Raw genomic sequence first — 22366 nt, 5'->3', positions numbered from 1 at the left:
TTGGGTATGTGTGGGAAAATCACATGGTGACCTGTTTAGGGTAATTTACCAGACAAAACATGTGGTATTAACACTACTAATGTAAAAGCAGTTTGGCAGTTGTGCAAACTGTTTTCAGGAAGCAGAGATGGATTTCAATTGTTACAGTACTTATGAATGTTAATGATATCTAGTTCAGTTCAGTAGCATTTGGCCAGATAGTTCTAATTGGGGTGGTAAGGTAGGAGGTGGTGCTACGATATGAGACGGAGATGACAGGGCATTTACAGGTGCCTGTGTCCCTCTAGCAAAGCAGGACACCCCCTTAGGACAAATCCGCAGGAAACCAATTACGATCATTTATATATGTAGCACAAAGTTTGATACTTAAATCGCATAACTTTGTTCCTTGCCCCTGGTGGACAATGCTGGGGATCGTTGAACCCTCCTGCAAGTTTCAGATGAACAACTGCAAGCTACAGTTAAATTCTGTTGTCTAGGGCATGAAGTTTGAAAAACTTTAAAATCTCCAGGCCTTCGGCCACATCTGCCTGTCCTGATCGTAAGTATTTGTGACAAATTTATGGCAAACCTGGATAGATAAGAGTTCAGCATCAAATTTTGGCCAAGGGATTTTATAGTTCATGCCTTTCAGGTAAGTTTCTCTGGCTGGTAATTTTGGTTTCCATCATCTTTTTAGACCTAAGAGGTGACTTGAAATTTCAAATTTTAATGAAAACATGCCAGCACAGCTGAACCTGTTTACCTGCATTGTGCAGGTGTTTACATCTGAACGCTTTAGCAGAAACTGAACTTGACAGAATTGCTTCAGGCAGTGTCCAGTTTGAGGGAATAGAATATTAATATTTATCCACAAAGTTATTAGTGCCAAAGTTCTTTTCTGGAGATAAAAGTAGCGGTCAGAGACTCCCATTGCTCTGTGAGGCCCAGATCCTATTTTCAATTGCTATGAAAGTGTGGTAGGTTACAACACACGTTCGCTGTAAAGCGTGGGTAGGGTTGACAAGGTACTGACATGCTTATATGATGTGTGTTTGCTCGGGTGTAAAACACATATACTGTGAAAGTGTGGTAATGTAAAGGTGTGGATGCTTGTTTTGATAAGTGGGAAGCTTTGACAAGGTTGTCACACTAACATAGCAAAAGATGTTCTTTTGTATTTGAAGGAAAATATTTCAAAGATACAAACAATTTATGCATTAAGAGTGTGTCACAATGGCTGTCCAGTTTACCAAAACCTGGACTGGGTGTTGCTCAAACATGACACTCTCCCGGCCTGGATTTATTTTCCCTACATGACCATTAATTTCTCACATATAATGAGCAAATCAGATTTTACCAAATTTGGAATGATTTTGTTGTTTATATTTGCATAACTATATGAATGGTCAAGCATGCAAACTGCACTGCTAAGAGACTTATGCATCCATAGTTTCAATTTTCATATTTACCATAACAAGTAGTCAGGGACAATATCCACAACATATCCTACATACCAAGTTGGACCCCTTGCTTAGTAATTTTTTGTGACAAAGTAAAATGCATCCAAATTGTAGACGGGATTAAGGCAAGTTTGCTGCCAAAAATCCTCTCTTAGGTATCTTTAATACTAGACTTCTCAAAGATAGTTTTGACAATATAAATGTGTTTGATTCCTACTCTGATGTATAAATATTAGTGAAACAGATTTACCCCATGAAGCCCTTTTACCAGCATCACCCCCTGATATGCAATTCCTGTGTCCTGTCACCTAATATTTCCTATCACCACATGAGGTGGACAGTTGATTCACAAACTGACAGGCAAAGCCAGCCATTTTCATAAATCCTATATCAGACATGGATGGCTGTTAGCTTTAAAAAAAAAAAAGTGAAATTAATTTCATCCCAGTCCTTTCAAGGTTTGTGTGACATTATAAGGTTCATTGGACATATCGACCAGTCCTTCGTTGTTCCATGACAGTTTAAATATGAGTTGTTTTTAAAATTTGTCTGTTTATTTGGCTTCAACCTTCCAACCTTATTGATGTGGCCTTTTACCCTGTGCCATCCATCAGACTTGAGGAATCTAAAATGACATTTTCACGTAAAGTCTGTAAATGCTGTCTCTTGTACAAGTACAAGGATGAAAAAAAATCTAGTCCAGTATGAGGAATAATTTAGTGTTCAAAGTTTGTCTAGCAGTTCTGAAGGCTCTGATTTTGGTCTCATATAAATTACTTTGGTTTCTGTGTGAAAACACTGCTATACATGTTTACACTTGTATATAGCAAGTTGCGCATTTTGCGACGCAATGCCGGATTAACTATTCCCTGCCGTAATAGTTCGTACTGCCTATTTCAATGGGATGGTACTTAAATTTAATACAATATTAAATATAATATATAATATATGGGAACAATGTAGCCTGGAAACTCTGACAAATTAAGTCCAGCTGAAATGCGTCTTTGCTTTCTTTTATAATGTACAAATGATTTATCCACTGAGAAAAGCAATATTCATTTTACAGACGTAGTTGCATATGGATGTAATTCTAAACGCAGAGAACATTGACAACACAACACATTTCCAATTGTGATGTCTTATGTTGAGAACAAACCAATGACAGTATCTTGAAAAGTAACTTCGGAAATATGAAGAACATCTAATCAAATTCTTCACTTCCTTCCTATAAGGATTAAGTTCAGGGAGTAAGATATGGGTTTATCTTGGGGGAGGGGGGGGGGAGAGAAAACAGTTTCAAATACAAACAACCATATCTAGAAAAGGAAACGAGATATTGAGATGAATTTCTCAACTGACAGTGTAGAATATTTCTTTTCCACATCACACATCACATCTGCTTCCGGAATTGTCGCTTTAAATCCTTTTGGTGCCAGAAAAAATGAAGGAGAAGATTTAAGCACATGAGACATTTTTAAAACTCATTTTGGTTTTTTCAGTTTAAATCTCCTTAATTTTTTTTTCATGCTGAGAAGAAAACATTCTGTGGAATTTCAGGATTATGAATGATGGTGGATGCAAGATTCTTAGAATTCTTGCCAAATTAACTTTGCATGCTTGAGGAAAGAAATAACTATATGGTGAACCAAAATGTTTGCGCCCTAGTTTTTTTTTTTTTGGTCCTTCTAGCTCAGAATAAGTTTAAATAAGTTGATTGATGACAGCTGATACATACAAAAAAAAAAAATGGAACATTTATGCAGAACTTTCGGAAAAACTGAAGTGCTGGCTGTCTGAACAGTCCATCAAGGTAGATTGGTTGCAAGGAAGAAAGGGTTAGAGGGCTCAGGTGGAAGTTCTGAAGCAGAATTCATTTGAGCAGAAGCTGTGCCCAAAGTGATTCCTTGGACAAAATTATGGATAGCTTTAATCCTTCCAAATATTTCACTGAAAATATGCAAGCATGGTTGGAGGCAGCTGCATGGTTGGCAATTAGTTGCCTTTCAAAAAAGCAAAAAATATACACATATATTTCAGTCCTCACTCCTCACCAATAACTCCAATTCATTGTTCATGGATTTTTATTAAATATGTGAAGCAGTTCTCTTCAACATCTCATTTTCCCCACCCCCCTCCCGCAATACACCACAAAAATAGATTAATCTTTCCTCTGGATTACCGTTTGAAAATTTCAGATACTCGTTTGGGACATTATAATGTTATGTAACAAAGTGAATTATAATTTTGTTTATAGTTCAAACTTATCTGACTATACTCACCTAATAATTGATAAAGGATTTCCTTCTTGAGAGAATATGAGTTGCTTCAACTCGTGAGGACTCAAATCTGCATCAAGTCTTGACAGTATGCCCTCCATGATCGCCTCAGAGACGTCACAGTTTTCAGAGCGCCCCTCCCTTGTCCAATTTGCACAGACGAATGAAGTAAAACTGTCCACTTGGTCCTCACTGGGAGCACGAAGAACAACTCCTCTACCGTTCCAACTTCCTGGATACTGGCCGCCTAGGGGTGAGTCGTCCAGGCTTTGAAATAGCGTCACATTCCCAGCTATAAATTCATCGCACAGAGACATGCCTAAACACGCGGGACAGTGGTGAATTTTAAGGAAAGAGAGCGGTATCCTGTGTGCCGGTATTATCGTCACATGTGAACCGAGGCTATTGAGACTGCTTCCAGTTTCTTTTTCATCATCCTTCTTCACCTCAAACTTATCAATGTTTCTGAAAAGTTTAAATTGTCTATTTTTTAAATTTGGCAAGATTTTGCTGGAGTTTTGTACTAGATGGGTCTGCTGCCTCATTACGATGGCATCTGGCAGGCGATCCCTCTCCTCTTGTAGATGTCTCCCAGCTCCTCTGTGGATCACTAATTTCTTATCGGGATAATTGACCAGAGCGTCAAATTGTTCGTCTTCCGTTCTCTCGCTCGGCAGCGACGGGTTGATGAATCTCAGTTGAACCTCGGCATCGCCGAGGTTGCTATGTCCGGTAAACTGGATCCCGAGTAACGTGATTGTGAATAAAGCGAAGAAAGTAATCAACTGTTTCCGTCTCCTCGGTCCCATCTTGACGTACCCCCTGTAGCGCTGCCCCCTCCTCTTAATAATCACCATGAGCGGTTTCACCAATCCCCCGGAGAGTGTGGCTGGTTGGCGGATAAACATGTGAATGAGATAATGTGTGCTTCCTTCATGGGCTCAGCTTCCTGTGTATAGTGTCCTACAATAGAACAAATAGCAGTAGGTGAATTATTATGACAAACACTAGTGACTGCATTCATAGTATAAAATGCTTGGATCAGACTTAGCAATTCTGCAAAAATGGTTTTAAAAATAGTGCACTGTACTGACGATTTGTATTGTAAACGGATGTGCTCTAGAAATCAGGCTGTACAAAAAAAAAGACAAAAAAAAAACAATGAACGTTTGTATGACAAAGTAATAAAAAAGGATTACATTTTCCAAGTATTAAGCAAACATCAAAGTGAGTACTTCAGTGTATGGTAAACATGATTGTTGGTTTCTCTACACAGTTAAAAATTTGAGTACAATGAGAAGGTGTGCTCTGCATAATCTACAATCACTATAGTCTGAAGCAAAGTGGATCCGACAATCTAAATATTGTCTGATTGTCTAGATGAGAACTCACTGTACACAAATAGAATTTTTTTATCCAAGCTTCACTTTTGGAATCATAATCTTTACAATGTTTCAGACCTCAAATTTCCTTTGACCTGAACAAAGAGCAGGGTATTACACACATCTTTCTTTCTATACTGTATTAATTTTCACATATTCAAGTCCATTGCAGCTCTTCTGCCATAGTTACGAAGTGTGCATTTGCTCAAGTTTAGGAGGCAGTTGCCAAGTAAATGTACAACTACTATTAAACCCAGCGATTTGGAGAAATACACATCACCATATACTAAGAAAGTAGTATTTTCTTTGACATTGTGTCACATTCATTACATCATTTAATGTGAAATGTGCAAAAGGGTGAGTTAGTTGATCAGACTAATAACCTAACAACTCAGTGTTGAGGATTTAGCGATTGCATCATATTTTACAATCTAAGCACTCCCATGTGTTAGAAAGTAGTGAAAATATCATTGTTGTGCACGTGTGTATATAGTTGTATATACTACACTGTTAATAGTTTATCTATGCATGTGTACAGATATGGCAGGTACGATCTAGGGAAGGTGATAGCTAGATAATAATAATAATATCCCTGTGTGTAGCCTTTGTAAGATTGTAAACAACTTAAGAATGAGTAAGCTTCTATGGGGAACTACATTAAACAGAGGAGATGTAAATGACTTCCACAATTAAAGGGATATGCACTCTATTACATACTCATTATGTATACACTAACTCATTACATATACACATAGTATATACTACAGTAAACAATGGAGAACAGGAACCTACAGTAAACAGGAGATATAAATGACTTCCACAATTAAAGGGATATGCACTCTATACGCTGCCATTATATATACACACATAGTAATCATGAGGCATATTAGCAGCAAGATTGGCACAATGTTATAGGGTGTTTGTTTGGGATGGCATATATACAGTATATGTGTGAAAAATGTCAGAGTCATGCAAAGAGGCTGAGACAAAAAAACAATATATATTTAAAAGGGAAGTTAATAAGAATTAGGTGCAAGAATCAGCGATCCTTTCTGAAGAAACGGTTGAGGGAAACCTTAGCTTGATGAGTTGTAATTTTTCATAGTAATTTGAACAATATTCAGAATGAAGTTTTGCTTAAATTAAAGTCAATGATCACTGACTATTAAACACACCATGCTGAGCATGTAAGATACATGTAATGGTAATGTTTACAATGCTTTACAACTACTAACTTTTGCACTCATCTTTAAAAGGGCCATTACTTTATAGTATAGAATCCGTCTTCCTGAATCTCTGTCATATCAAAGTTCATTTGGAAATCACTGGGTTGATGGAAGCTTAGGGAATCATAGTATAGTCTTCCCTTTGGTCCCCCACCTTCCTGTTTTGAAAGAAATCGTTGACCACTAAGCACTTCCACTATGGAAATGGACGACCATTAAGATTCTAGGGTCAAACCTCATTGCCATCACTTCGAGCAATACCTCTGGTACTGACTGTGTCCCAATTTCCATAAATAAAACCAGGCCAATACTTGACTTAAAAAGAGGCAGAGGTCCCACTTACAGCAGCTATGTATTGATCTGCTTTTGTCTCACGTAGTAACCATGCAGTGGCCATGCAAATAATCAACTTTGAATCTCAAGTACACTATATCGAAAACCATTTTACACTTTAAAAGTTACTGTCTCCTTTATACCCCTTCCCCTTCCTTCCCCTCCCATTCTCCTCCCTTTTCTACCCTTTCAACATCCCCACCCCACCCCAGCCCCACATGTCCCCACCCCACCCCCACATACCCCCATCCCACCCCCAAATACCCCCAATCTTTCTCGTTCTTCCCTTTCAACCATTTCTCTCTCCCATTCTGCCATTTCTCAAGCTGTGTTTAGTTTCTTTGTACATTTGGGTGACAGATGACTGCAGGTTTTATATCACAGTCCTTCGAAAATGATAAAGTTTACTTAGTGTTCTATATTCCCATTTTATTTATCAATGGCATACCATGGTCTGTTTGTAATTTTAAGATTTTTGCATACAAAACACCTTCGTAAAGAAAACAAGGATTTTTTTTCGCCCTTGGAAGTGAAAGGGTAGTACCACTACAGAACAGATAGGACTTTTCTATGACTGGTGAAATTATGACATCGTCAAATGTCTGTCATCGTAGTGGTATGAAATCCTAAGATTTTATAGCTATGTTTATTTTCATTCCGATCAAAGGGATTGTATATCTCCTTCTGTCTACCTGGATAACTGCTCCTAGTGAACCCAATCCTGTTGTCAAAATCATCGACTTTAATCCTCCAAGAAGATACATGTTGGGGTAAAGGACTTTTAAATGCCCATGGGCTTTATATAATACTGTAGTGTTAAAGGCGGTGTGCTTGATATAATTTCTGTTGAAAGAAGGGCAGGTAATAGCGAAACCGCCAAGTTTACCTAACAACTGCAGGGATGGGTAGCCGAGGGAGGAAGGTTGGATATCTTTGCTGATCATATCGATGGAAGTCTCTACCATATATCGTATCGTCCTAGAAATGACATTGCAGCGATTTATGCTTTGTTTTGTATCAAGCTTAGCTGCAACCACCATTAACCAATGACCTGAGGAGGGAGGGGGGGGGGGGAATGGAGAGGTATTTCAAAGGGGATTATGTCGGTGGATGGTAATTTAAAGAGTCTAATACAAACAAAGTAAGAGCACTGACATTTTCTACTAACCAATTTAGACGAATTGTCAAAGTCCCGCATTGGGAACAGCTAGTCCCCCCTCCCCATGAATTTCAAGGTGGGTGGGGAAACTACTAGGATGATCATATTACCTTTACCCAAGCAAATCATACCTCTGCGTACCTAAACCTAGTGTGAAGGCTTACGGATTCAGACGTTTTACTTTACTCCACTGCAAGTCTTTGGTATCAGTTACCAGACCATCTTCAAACTTGTTCTAATCTTTCAACTTTTTAAGAGTTTACTGAAGACTCATTTTTTCTGTTCTGCATTTCAATGTTGACGCTTTCCACTTTTTGAAGCGCCTCGTTCCCTGGAGTGGCGATATATGAATCTATATAATTTTTATTTTTATTATGAATTGCCCACAATTTGGAGGGATACTCTCATGTATGACTCTGAAAGCAAACTTGCATAATGTTCTCTAAATAATGAATGCTCAATAATTTAAGAAATACTGTATGCATGTAACTGTAACGTCTCACCATAGGAAAGAAGATTGTCACCACTGTTGTATTAGCTTCTCTGTTATGAGCTAATTACCATGACAACATAATCCCATCTTGTTGTTAACTCACAACACCCATGATAAAAAGAAAACAAGATTTATTCAAATCGACACTATAGAACATCTGTTTTTGAAACTTGTCAGACTAATCAAGGCTGCAGAAAAGCCTTGGTACAGTAAATGTCAGGGGTTGGAACCTAGAAATCCAACACCCTTGAAATCCCACTTTTCAAGGATTACACCACATTGTAGCCACCTTCCACCTTGGATACAACTAAGACATGACTCATGCTGATCATAAACTTGACAACTCTTTAGTTGATCCCAGCCCCAACTCTCATTCAGTAACTGTTGACATTCACTGTTATGTACTTCTTATAAGAGAACCATAAATTGATCAAAGCATATTAACAGATTTGAAATTTGTAGATATTTCTACCATTTTGGCAAACATTACCGATCTTAAAAAAACTCACTGATACAAGAAAAAAGAAGAGAAAAAAAGGTTTCAAAGAAAATGATTCGAAACATCAAAAGAATGTTCTTGTTTGTGTTTCACTGGCGCCTCTTCGGAACCCTTTGATGAGTGGATTGACCTTTGACATATCGAGACAAGATGTGAATCACATTTATGTGTTGGTAGATAAAAATGAGACAATAACTATAAGACCGTTTCCTTGGTGGTAAAGTATTGAAAGCTGGACAGAGACACCAAGTATGAATAGAAACCATATCCATGTCATTGTTGTCATCAGAGAAATGACACAGGCGGCCTTAACAAGAGATGCTAACCAGGGCGACCATGAACTGATACACAGCTGTCAATGTTCAACAACTTCAGCCAAATGGGATAAACCTACCTTTCAAGTTAAATAATAATAAAATATTATCTATCTAAAGCAGAGGGGTGGGGGGGGGAGTGACCCAGTAATGTCATGATTTTTGTGGTCATTAGTGATGCCCACAGGGATGCATTACATATCTTGAGGGAATTGGTAATCTGCCATGCGTGATTTAGTATTTTTCAAGTTCATAATTCAAGTCATATGCTAAAGCATGAGTACTTTGAAGGCATATACAGCTGTAATGTTACACAACTTTTTAAGCTTATTATGATAAAAAGTACCTGTTCATATTTAACAAAACTGAATTACAATATATTTCATAACAGGGATATCTTAGAAAATTGTTACTATGTGTGTTAGCGATAAAAATAGAATAATACCTGAGTGATGATCTAGTTGATCAAGAGGGGATTACAATTTTGTCGTGTGTGCCAATTTAATTTCAAGTTAATATTTGCATTGAGTGGTGAATAGTGTGTGCCTAATGTCTGAGGAAATGTCAAGTAACTGGCTTTGAAGTTGCTTACACTATTGATAGAAACTTCTTTTATGATCTTTAAGAATTGATACAAAACCATGCAGCTCTGAGGCCGCCCCTCCCTCCCACCTCTCAAATAAAATCCAAAGCACTGGTATATATGCAAGCTGTATGCTTTTCTGCATGGACTTTAACCAACCTAGAATATTTACAACTAAAATACAAAAATTGACATATATCGCCAGCCAAAGGCAATTACCCTATGATGTACAACTTAAGCATTAATTAAGGTAATTTCCTTTTCAATTTTGTTGACCAGCGTACAGTAGCCAAACGGAAAAACTGTACAACAAAGAGCTAAACACAAGTGGCATGAGTTAAAAAACATATATATAAATTCAATGATTAATAAATAAATAGCCAAGTTCTATTAGTTGAAAATTGAAAGAAAAAAAAACAGAAAAAAAAGGAAGAGAAAGGTTGTACCTTGTCTGTCACTCATGGTAACATCTAGCAGAATTATTAGTCCATGGTGTAAAGTATTTACTGATAATCCAAAATTTTCCAACTAATTATCGGACAACGAACGTCTTTAACCGCTACCTCTCTCTCTAGTCTCTGCTGATGTATGTGAGATTTAAACAATGAAGATGAGTGGACTACAGACTCACAAGCATGTAAGCATATAGGTGCTTGTTGACTTTATGAATCTGATGGTTTTGAAAGGGAAGCACTCAATGGCTAAATTTGTTGCCAAAGCTATCTTGAGCAGGAAATACTACTGCATGTTGTAGTCACTTAAAATCCTGACTAAACCTTGCCAAAGGAAATAAGTTAACACCTCACAAACATGTTGACATGGGATATAGGGATTGCCCGCACGCCCGATGCTGGGCATTGCCACGGGTAACAGTGATGATGTATTATGCAAGTGGTTGAGATCAATTAAAGTGTGCTGTACTTTTCTCATCATGACTTCTGTGGCATATTGTTAAAGGAAGTAAACTGTAAAAGGGTGGGTAGGAGGAGAATACTGATATTATAAATGTTATAGTGGGGGTGTAGGATATGGATGAAGTCAGTAGTATCCTATCAATAGAGGTATCTCACCGCAGCCTGACAAAAAGTAAGTTAATTTAATGGGTCACACCAAAATGTGATAGGTAAACTCAAATGACCACAATGACTTCCAAAACTCATTTATACCACCCACTCTGGTTTAAGATGTTCAGTGCAATATTTCGACATTTGACCTGAATTAAAGTCATGGCTTGTGACTGCAGATGAGAAGAACCTGTTTGTTGAAAATTTTTCATAGTGGAACAGAGTGAGCAAGGCAAGGCAATTAGGCAAGGCAAGTAGGAGTGTTAGCTCAGTGGTTAACGCCGGTGCCTTTTCAATCATAAGGTCCCCGGTTCGAGTCACTCCCAGATTAATGTATGTCATCCAGTTACAGAGTTGTTGACAATTAGCAATTCATAATCATGGACGTTAAATATGAATGTAAGAGACTGACTTCGGTCAGCTTGCGGCTTTGATAAGCCAATGAGGCTTCTTAGCGAGTTCCTGCTTGCAGGAGGATCTAATATACATACATATACATACATACATTTTTGGTACCATTAGGTAAAAACAATATTGATCCTCTTTTGTTCCTTACTATTCAACCATTTCCCAGGGATGAGAATGGATGGGGTTATAGGCCATAGAAACAGTAGAAGGTACATTCAATTGTGATATTCAAGACAGCACTAAAAGTACAATCCCATAACTTTATAGGTTATTGAAGTAAAAACATGCATTGTCAGATTTAATCATTATTGGGAAAAGCTTTTATTAGACATCAGGGAAAGAGTATCATCAACTACATAAATTCATAGCATATAAAACTTTGTTCCAATCCCCCAAACACCACATTTTTATGGAATACCTTCCACCCACTCAAATGTTTGAAGAATTTCCATTTATACTAATATGCTACACTTCAGCTGGATTGTGCAACGAACCTGCAGATAAGGGTATATATTTTTCATTTTATGAGGGACTATTCCCACCCGGTTAATATCATAAAGAGTCAATGGCATTGGTTGTGAATTATAAATTCACATGGCAGTCTGTTTAAGTCTGTTGTAGCTTCTGTGAAACTAAAATGGATCATGCGTTCTTTGCAGACAGCAAATTTGTGATTCGCAAAGCAAATCCGCATATATTTTAGAGGGTAGTTCAAAGGTCTTATTGTAATATTATTGCCACTATATAGACTATGCTGGAGTCTTGATGTTGAAGTCACACGATTCCAATATCATGAGATCAATTCATTGAAGAAGTTTTCACTGAATCCACCATTGATTATTCAATGGCCAGTGGCATTCCCAAGTGGGAGGAGGGGGAAGATGGGGATGTTCCCCCTCCCATGCTTAGTGACCCCTGGTGCCCCCTTTCTCCCCCGATGAAATTTTGCATGTGCAAAAAGACCTCAGGCAGGAAGATACACACACACACACACAAACCTTGACTTCTACCTCCAAAATTCTGCTGATTTGAAGCTGATATAAGATCTGGGGACTTGAAAACTGCAAAGCTTCAGAGGGATTCTCCCACCAGGGGGCCCTAGGGTGGCCCCCTGGACCCAACGCCGACATGGCTTCGCGTTTGGCACTTGTTCTGGTGCCTCCAGTGTTTACCACATACTGTGTCTCACCAAATGTTGCTCTCAGTTTGCTGTGCCCCCCCTTTCTCCTTCCCCTATCCCCTTCCCCCTTTCATATGCCACTATCAATATGTGAGGAAAAAAATTTGAAGGATAAAATTGACTTTTTTTTTTTGGAATGATTTTTTGGTAACAAGTTGGGCATGGTCATGTTTGGGCTCATTACAGGTGGAGTGTTAAATATGTTGTTAATAAAATCTTAACTTTGAACAGTATTTCAGAAGTTTGCAAATTTAAAAAAATTACTAGATTATCTACTACCATCAAAACCAGCAAAGCAGTATTGACATCATAGAAGCACTAGAAATGTTCACCAAGTACCAACAAGTAGTCAACAAATTCTTTCCTTTATATTTAATGGGCATCTCCACAATTTAAACCATGTGCAAAAGTATTGCAACCAGCCTAATACAGCAACAGTATAGCCTTAAACTGGGACAGGTTAGACAAGTACAAAAGTTGGCCAACATCATACTGAAAATAAGGTTTAATAAGGGCCTCTTTTCAAAATGGAATGTATAAATCGACCAGCAGGTGTTGGTCAGATGACAATGGTACCAACAAATTCTGATGACCTAATCGGTTAAATTTATCTCTTTCTTTTTTGTTGGCTTTGCATATTTGCCCATATTTCTTTTCTTTTATTTTCATGTCGCGTGTAAACGTAGAGCCTGTACAACCAAATCTCTTGATTTCATGCTCTAATAATTTGATGGATAGCGACAGAAAATTAGTAGACATGTGGTAATATATATGTATTAAAATCTGGGTTTAAAGAGAAAACTAACACAGAGGTCATCAAATGAGGTGTAAAATGCAGCTAACAGCAAACATTTTTTTTGGTATAATCAAATCGGAGGCGTTGTAGCTTCAGGCGGCTCATTGAACCAGGGCCTCCAATGTCCAGGAGTCCCCCAAGGGTTGGATCTGACAGTTTGAGCCAATAGGATGACAACTGCATGTCATGCCAGGTATTAAAGATAGCTAGGCAGGATTTTGTGGTTCTTAAACTCTTGGCTCTCTGTCAAGTGAATTTAGATGAAGTATTAAAGGGTGATAGGACCCATCTCTCACTCCTGAGGATGGGGGGGGGGGGAGGGGGTGGAGCCCTGAAAACCTAGCTATTCCACTCCAATGTACCTGAGGCAACCTTTACAAACTTCAAGTGTGTTGAACCCAACTGGTGACAAACAAGAACCTACCAATTAAGTAATTACGTAAACATTGGATTACAAGCGATCATGTCAAACCAAGTAACCCTCAAGTTGGAGAACTTAACAGTTTAAAAGAATTTCTTTCTCCACTTTAATTGGTCATCTTGAGGTTTGCTTAATCTAGTCACCATGACAAGTTGTCAACTAATTTCCTATTCTTTAACAAAGGGTGTACAGCTGTTTGCGTACACACTTAGCCTATTTATTACAGCCTTTGACCATTTCTAGGAACAAATTAAAGACCACTTGATTATCTGACAGTAATTGCGACTCCAAGTCGCATTATTGAAAACACAGCGACCTGGAAAAAAGATTCTGGTGTACATAGCTTATTTACGAAAAATCTACTAAAGGATTACAGGTTCTAATTTAGCCCTTGAGATGACTGTAACACAAACACTCTATCTACTGTTAAATGTTGCCAAAAGTTAATCTTCACAAGTTTTTCTGACATAACTAGATAAATTACCCCATCCCAGACCTCTTTGCCCCCCTTTTATTGAGGGCATCCCGGCCCTCACATGTATGCTCCTATGGGTTTAGTTGATACTATTACTTTTCTCTATTTGCCACCCTTTTCTTAACAAAATAGATTCTTGACTCTTAACTGTGCAATAAAAAACTCTACATGTATACTATTTACACATTTACAGCAATCATTTTCTTTTTTCAAGCACAAAACATACATAAAACTTGCATGATGACAATATAATGGCATGACTGCCCTCATTGGTAGTTCCATTTAATGTGATATTGTGGTCAAGACTTGTATAATAAAGTGAATTACTACCAATGCGGAAAGTTATGCTGATGTTATTATGCTTCTTTTTGCAAGTTTCAGTATCTTTTTACTTTACGCCCTATTTTGCACTTGTTCTTTTGTTAATTAATTTGCTTTCTTTGTAAAGCGCCTTGAGCAGTAACTTTTGTCTACTGATTTGGCGCTATATATGTCTCATTTATTATTTATTATTTTTATTATTAAGTTTCAGAGTGCGGCCATAATTTATGCCAATAATTTCTTAAGAGACCACCTGTCAGACTGTATATATGTATACATTAATTGCACATACCTCATTTGCCCCATTTGAGAAGACATTTCTCCTATGCATTAATAGTTTCTACCTACTACATTTCATAAAATCTCCACTTTAGACAGTATGTGCATGATTGTTGTGCAAAGTGGGTTCATAGTGATCGGTTAGGCTGTCAGGGCAGTTTACATTATGAAGTAATGATGGTTGTTGTCCATAGCTCTGTAAATGTCACAAAAACATCGATAGGTGGTCTGTTGATTACTCATTGAGCGGAATGTGACAAGGTTGTTTGTGATCTATGGCAGGTAAACAATCTTTGTTTTGGTGGATTTTTTAATATATAATATTCAAGCAAAGGTTCAGGTCTGCACAAGTATGCAAATATAACTAGACATTGTTGTAGTGTGCACATCCGGCTTTATGTACACACAGTACAGGAAGCACTGAAGTTGTATGCAAAGTGAATGGATACCTAGGGACTGACTGAAAGGAGCGGAACAGGTCCCCGGGGAGCAAAACTTTGGTCTGTAGATTCCTCATCAAATGAAATGTGACAAGTTTTTAGTGATAGAGAGCAGGTAAACAGTCCATTTTTTTTTTTTTAAACTATAGATTCAAACCAAAGTTTAGATCTGCAAGTGGATTAAACAATGGTTCAGTCAAGGAACTGTACTCTTGTAATATTTACCTTGACTGAAGAATTCCATTGTACCGCCAGTCCTGAAAGACGAACCAAAGGAACCTTCTGAATGCATAGGTGGTACGGTTGAATAGGCTTTTGTAGTTTTGTGTTGTTCAGTTCATTATGCTTGTTCATTATTGTACAAGGTTTTGCCTTAATTGGTGCAAGGGAAACCTAAACTATCACCATAATCCAGTAATCAATCTCTTTGTACCCATTCAGTGAGGTAATTTATGTCAGAAGAAATCAACTTGCCCATTCAGTATACACCCAAAGTGGTCACTTTATTACATATATACAATAAGTTAATTACTTTTTTCTAGTAGTTGATTGATAAATGCAGAAGGGTACCAGTTTAACCCTACTTAAAATCTTGGTTTCAAAATTAACTGAACTTTACTACAGAAGTTTACTATTGTAGTGAGCTACAGTAATAATACAACATATATATGGCAAGAGACACAAAGGATGCTAGCCAATGAATAGGCCAAGCAATTGGGAGGAACATGGGGAAGGAGGGCGAGGGGGGGGGGAGAGAAATAGACTACTTATATTTAATGTGTATTTAAAATGTTAATTATAGGTAACTACATCAGAAATATATTTTAAAACTCACTGATAGTTGAACTAATTCTGTGAGCTTTGTAAATGATGACACATTCCTATCGTGGGGGAAGGGGTAGTTGGGGGTGGGGTAAAGCATTGTTAATGATTTTTGCATCATTGAGAGAAATGTTTTCAGATTGTGGTTAAACTGCATTAAAGGAGAAAATTATATAACATCAAAGTCTTCAATCACATCCATTTGGTTACTATTTTGTAACTATTCATGCCATGAATGCTTCATGGAGGGTTTCTGTAACATATCTGAGTGAAAGAAATACATATTTGTTACCATGGAAATATGCAATAATAGCTTGGAAAACTGCAAGATTTATACTATAGTACATGGACATACACACACAGCCACATTTACTAAAGGGTGGCACTGTCCTTACAATATTTATCACATTGTTGACCTGAGAAGAGCCTTTTCATATCAAAGTACTTAACATTTCAGGGGTATTGTCCAATAGGATTTAAACCTTGCAAATTTTTAGTAATGCTATAGAAAGTCTTGACAGTTGTCTTTTAGTTGTCTCAGTGGTCAAAACGAAGTTATCTTGGCTTTGTAGCATAAAGAGAGAGAGAGAGAGAGTTTAGAAATTTAGAGATGATTAAACTTTAATAGTACTTATACATGTGAACATATTTTTTTATCTTTTTAACATGATTTTGAAAACATCTCTACTGATAATCATTACTGTACATAAAAAATATTTATATTTTGCAACACTGATGAATTCTTCTTCCACAAATTCACTCAGGAACATTAATACCAGTTGTTACCATTAAATCCTTGGAAGAAATCTGTTAGAAATCTGGCTGATCCTGTATCAGGAAGTATTAAACTATCACGTAACTATTATTAATTGCTAATGTTGTCTGCCAATCTCATTGTGCTACAGTATGTTTCACAAGGCTATTTACATAATTAACTGGGTTGTCATGCCTACTGATGATTTCCTTAGCGGTGTGAATTAGTATCGATACTGCGCTGCATTACTAACATATGCATGCTGCCTTGGCAATGAGCTATATGTTTGTGTTTTTTGTGTTTATTGTGTACAGTGTATGTTATTCCAATAGCTGTCATTAAACTTATTCTGGCTTGTTCTTATCATGCCACACTGTTACCATGTGGTTCAGCCATGCCTGAACACGTACATGTAGTTTAAATGAATCTAGCAGTTTTATAAAGCCTGTAATGGTCAGAGTATACCTCCATGACAACAAGATGGAGTAGTTTCAATTCTTACTATGCAATTGATGTTATATACACTGTTTAGTAAACAGCAAGCATTTAATTGCCTATGTAGCCATTTGTAACTAGAGGGTCCTGGTTTCAAAGAATAAAATCTATATCAGCTTGAGTGGACCTCTGTTTCAATCCCTCTCCCCACTTTAGCTTACACCATCCCTCCAGTTCTCTCACTGCTAATCAAAGGGGAAGACAACAAACCATTAGTCTTCAATTTTGTTCTTTTAATATCTAGAATGAATTTCTTAGCTTATATATATATAATGGCAAGAACTACAAGACAAACAAGACAATTTAAGGATGTATATATTCCCAATAAAGCATCCTGTTGTTGAATGTAAGGATCATACTAAAAGGCTAATAGTTAGTTCAATGTTTGTGACAAAAACATAGAAATAAATATACCCAGTCTTTATTCATCAGGAAATTAGGATTTGGCAATATTCATATCAGGCAATGGCATACATAATATAATGTTAACGAAAATAGAACAATACTGGAAGAATTAGATGACCTTGGACAATGTTAAGTGTGGATTGAGTGTTAAAACTTTGAAATATGCCTCCAAAGGGATTATTTTTAACTGTGTTTTTCTCATCATGTTCAACTTTTTTGTCTAGCCAGCTGTGAGTTCAAGGCTGACATTGTAATGTGAAAAGTTTAGAAAAAAAGCAAATTTGAAAGATTGCCAGCTGATTAGGAATTTTCCTGTGACTTGTGTCAGTCAGGAACTCATATATAGCCTATTACGAGGGTTTTATTGTCTTCTCAAATTGTATTGTGGAATGATATGCACTAACAAGATAAAGACAAACTGAACTTTATTTCCTACCTTGCAATTGGATGGTGAGGAGTGTGGGAGGGTGGGGAGGGGGGGCGTGGATCAAAATTCACAAATGACACTGTTGAAATTTGACACACTGCAGGTCTTCTTGGCATTCTTAACAATTTATGTACTTATTAAGGAACAATGGAAAAGTAATTGGGCAATTTAAGGACAAACTGGAATTGAGCAAAGACAATTTTGGTTTAGAACTGGATTCAAATCAGTGTCATCAGTCTATGAAGATGCTGTGATCTGTATAGCCTAAGGTCACTGGTTCAAAGTATTGTCCAAGCCAAAAAATTAATCTCATTTTACATTGTGGGATAATAAAATCCCATAACAGTGCAGTCCATTAGCTGGTAGCCATGTTTCATTTCAAATAATGAAGAAAGAGTGAACAAATTTAATATTGCAAATTCTACAGTTTCTGTGAATATGCTATAAAAAACTTTTCCTTCCTGTTTGTGTGTGTGTGTGTGGGGGGGGGGGGTTGAAAGAGTAGGAGGGGATGAACAATGAAGCCACTGAAATTCTTTACGATGGATTCAAAATGTAGTTTAGAGTAAGTAGTTGTGAAAATATTCAAGTAAGGTGGAATTTTGTTATCCGGTAGAAGAGCTCTCACGTTTCAGGAGTTGACTGAACGCTGGCAACTGAAAATAAAGCAATTCATCATTCTCATATAATTCTGAATTTACAGCTCATGTTAATCACGAGGTAAGACTCTTCACCTAGCAACAGAACTTAACAACAAACAAACATAGGAGATATTTTCATAACATTAAATACTGTGAAGGATCAAGAGGGTGATTAATTCTGTTCATGCTTGAACCCAAGGGTGATCCAAGAAGTTAATTGTTTTCCTCTCCACAGTTGACATTTTACTAATGTTGGCTAGTGAAGCTGAAGGAAGATCATGAGCTTATTTACCATTAATAGAGATAATTGAGTAAATCCTTTAATTCAGACTAGTATGATTGTCAAGTAAACTATGTCAAATTAGAATTTCCTGAAACGACTGACTTTGACTGTATTTGGGGTACAAAACCGATATTTCACGGTGAAAAATCCTCCGCCCGAAACTCAGGAAGCTATTGTGTGGGAATACTGAGGTATTGATGTGGGAGCAGCCTCTTTGGTTTAAATGACAAAAACAGATGTCTGATTTATATAGATGCACAAGGGTGAGTCACAACAGAACCAATGTATGGTAGAACATTAGTGTTATGTACACCGTGTGCCAGTAATACTGTATGTATGCAGGGATGTGCTCACACTGGGCGGCACCGGGTGGCTGCGCCCAGCAGTTCTGAATGCCGCCCAGCACAAACAGTATTTTAAACATTTCCGCCTGGCACTTTTTTTATAATTTAATCTTTTTTACCATAACCAAAATTTGGGAGAATACATGGCACAGAATAGGAAAAATAGCACCACCTAAGCATACTTCATGTGCAAAATTTGTCCAGTTGGGAGGGGGTACCCCACCCATGAGATCCCTCTCACGGGGTATGGATCACACTACCGCACAATCTGCCTGGCACTCAAATATTCCTGAGCACATACCTGTGTATGGGTTGTCAAACATGTTTCTGCAAGAAAATCTTTTATTTATTTTTATTTCTATTGAGTGCTATTATAGCCTTTTGATGAATTGCTTTGGTTATTCAGACTGAAAAATAATTGATCACACAAACCTCATATCGAAAAAATTAAGACCAAAAATGTTACATGTTTGGTTGGCATAAGTACATATATGGTCAAATTCTACCATGTGTATTAAATGTTTTGGCATCCCACTTGGGATTGAGAGGTTTATCAACATTATGTGGCTTCCGTACAGGTATGGGTAACATTCATGTCATTTACGTGGATGAGAACCACCATATGTTTCTGTCCACGACACTATGTTACGACGGAAAGAGCACAAGGAATTGGACATTCTGGTCTTCTGGCTCTTTTTGCAAAGATTGTCATATTCACACACAGTACATTGAAATTTATATTCCACCATTCTTTGCTATTATGTAACTCCTACATATGTGATATCATTTTATATTCTTTCCCTTCTCTTGTTTTTGCCTGGCCAGCTTTACTGAGTTCAAATAATCTCTAATCAGCTGTTGCAGCATGACACTACAGATATGTGTTTTGTTCAACACTAACCCATAGCTTCACCCTTCTCCCCTCCATCCATCCCCCCCCCCCAACACCATCATTCTACTGTACATACAGTGCATAAAATAAATGATGAATTCCCATCTTTATAAGTCTGTGCAAATCATTACAGCACTTCAATCAAACCAGATACAGTTGTTAAATACAACAGAAAATCTGTGAAATGAGTTGATATTTCACATCTACAGCTTCCTATAATTCATTTATTGAGCAAAAATTCATGAAATAGAATTAGCAATTAGAAACCAATATATTGTGCAGTTTGGGTCAAAGATTTATATTTGAAATTATATTGTGGGCAATACTGTCATGGGTCGTAGAGGAAGAAGGAAGTTCTCTGCGGCCTAATAGAGGAAAGAACCCAAATAGCCAAAAGATTACCGCGGATCTCAAGAAACGTCCACAATAATACAAAGCTGTCGTTATTTGGCAACCGATTTTAACCTCGTTGGAGGTTTTTCAGTGAATAGGTGACAGGTTTATTGTTGTAATAACCGGTATACTAGGGTCAGACATTTGTACAACCGTTCATATTGCCGGTGATTATAGAAATGACCATGCCGTTATTATGTTAAATATAGAAGTTACCAGAACAAACAACTTTTTCATTTCATTTTCCTTTAACTTTAACTTTTCTATTGAACTTTTCACAACTTGTCAGTTAACAAGAAAAAAAAACTTTTAATACTGGTTTTAGCCAAGTGTTTACATATTCTACCTTGCAAAGGAGACAATGTTTTGTACGTAAGTAACATACTACTGAAATCTGATTGTTTTTTGGCACTTCTTGTACCATTCTAACCCATTTTATTTCTAACACTGTTACCACTGTTAAAGTCCAGTCATTTTGTCAGTCCACATTCAGTAGACTTGAAGATGATGTGGGCAAAGATGTTATTCAAAGTTCAATTCAAAGTTGACCAAGTTGTCTACATCTCTGATCTTCTTAGCATATTCAGGAATTTTTCTTTTTCTTTATGTTTGTTGCTAAGTTATTATTATTTCATTCCCGGTGGATGAAATGTCTGAATGCAGTTCATCAAAGTGTATCCAACACAGCAGTTGAGTAATTTTTCAGACCCTTTGCCCCGTCAGTCTGGGGCCTCGTGTGTTGTCTTTTTTCTTATCGTTGATGGGTTTGATCATGAAGGTCTTTGGAAGTGTGAAAGTCTGATGCTACATGTAGCGATCATACAAAGGAAGAGTGTAATTATTTTGATCACAATTTCCAAAGTCTTGTTTGAATTCATTTGTGAATGCTCATTAGGACTGTAGCCATCACGCTGTTTTATGCCACCGACATAGAGGGGGCCGCACTGTGAAGTCGGTAGTCAGATCTGTCGAGGCCGAAGGAAACGATCACACTCTAGGACAAAAGGTGCAAATAAAGTAGAAACCTTTGTTATTGTCCATTTATAACCGAAAGAGGTAGAAGACAATGTACCGGAACAAACGTTGTTTGAATTTCATGGCTGGGTACTGTGTAACCTGTAAAGCAGTGTGAGACTGAGTTGTGAACTAGTCTGACTGTAATAGTTGAAAAAAGTAGGTCTTCACAAATTAACTACTGTGTGAGTCGACATGAACGGTTAAAACAATATTTTGGGAAGAGGAAAGAAAAGAAAAGGAAAGGAAATAAAAGGAAGTTGCAGACGATGACCTCTAGAGTGGCGGTTTCGAATATCTTTCAGACAATCAAAATTCAGTACCATTGTATAGTACGAGTTGTAATCACAATAGAAGATGTCTGGTGACCTAGCTCTGCAGATAGGATAAATCCTTTTTGAATAGGAAAAGAACTTCATTGCTTGTCTTTACAGTAAACTTAAAGCAATATTTTCTCTCAGAAATAGTCTTAATGAGGTGGTGGGTAGGTAGCGGAGAGAGGGTTGGGGGGGGAGGGAGAGAGGAAGGGGTTGAACTTAATTTGCTGAAGTCATTTGTTCCTCCAAATTGCTTTCTGGATCACATGTTTTGGTTGGCGGTATTGTAGACAGACCGTAGGAAAGTATATATGCATCGTTGCTATAGATGTCAATACCTCAACATGAGTAAGACACACACGCGGCACTAATAGCGTAAACTGTCGGACGATTAATAAACTTAGAGTTTACTCAATGGACAAACAGATCACCATTGTCCAGTCTTAGTGCAAACAAGAAGGGTCAAGTACTCCCTGGTAGATTCAACT

At 37.4% G+C, this 22366-nt stretch overlaps 1 protein-coding gene and 1 long non-coding RNA gene across 10 annotated transcripts in view; one reads left to right on the top strand and one right to left on the bottom strand.

The window, feature by feature from the left end:
• Positions 1-22366, top strand: part of LOC139966330 (uncharacterized) — a 77494-nt gene that overhangs the window by 12978 nt on the left and 42150 nt on the right. The window lies entirely within an intron of this gene.
• LOC139966326 (divergent protein kinase domain 2A-like) overlaps positions 1-22366 on the bottom strand; it is a 50743-nt gene that overhangs the window by 11569 nt on the left and 16808 nt on the right. Inside the window, exons 1-2 of one of the 2 annotated variants that reach the window (XM_071969213.1) lie at positions 10154-10446; positions 3722-4681 (exon numbers count right to left, since the gene is read on the bottom strand). In XM_071969213.1, coding sequence (XP_071825314.1) covers positions 3722-4626 — 905 coding nt within the window. In that variant the 5' untranslated portion in view covers positions 4627-4681; positions 10154-10446. Of the gene's footprint in view, positions 1-3721; positions 4682-10153; positions 10447-22366 lie in introns of those variants that run through there. The other variant, XM_071969212.1, reaches the window with a different exon arrangement.

Source organism: Apostichopus japonicus, chromosome 4 (assembly GCF_037975245.1).
Source record: "Apostichopus japonicus isolate 1M-3 chromosome 4, ASM3797524v1, whole genome shotgun sequence".
Classification (NCBI taxonomy): Eukaryota; Metazoa; Echinodermata; class Holothuroidea; order Aspidochirotida; family Stichopodidae; genus Apostichopus; species Apostichopus japonicus.
Note: the sequence above shows the minus strand (reverse complement) of the source record. Positions and strands in the feature narration are given on the sequence as shown.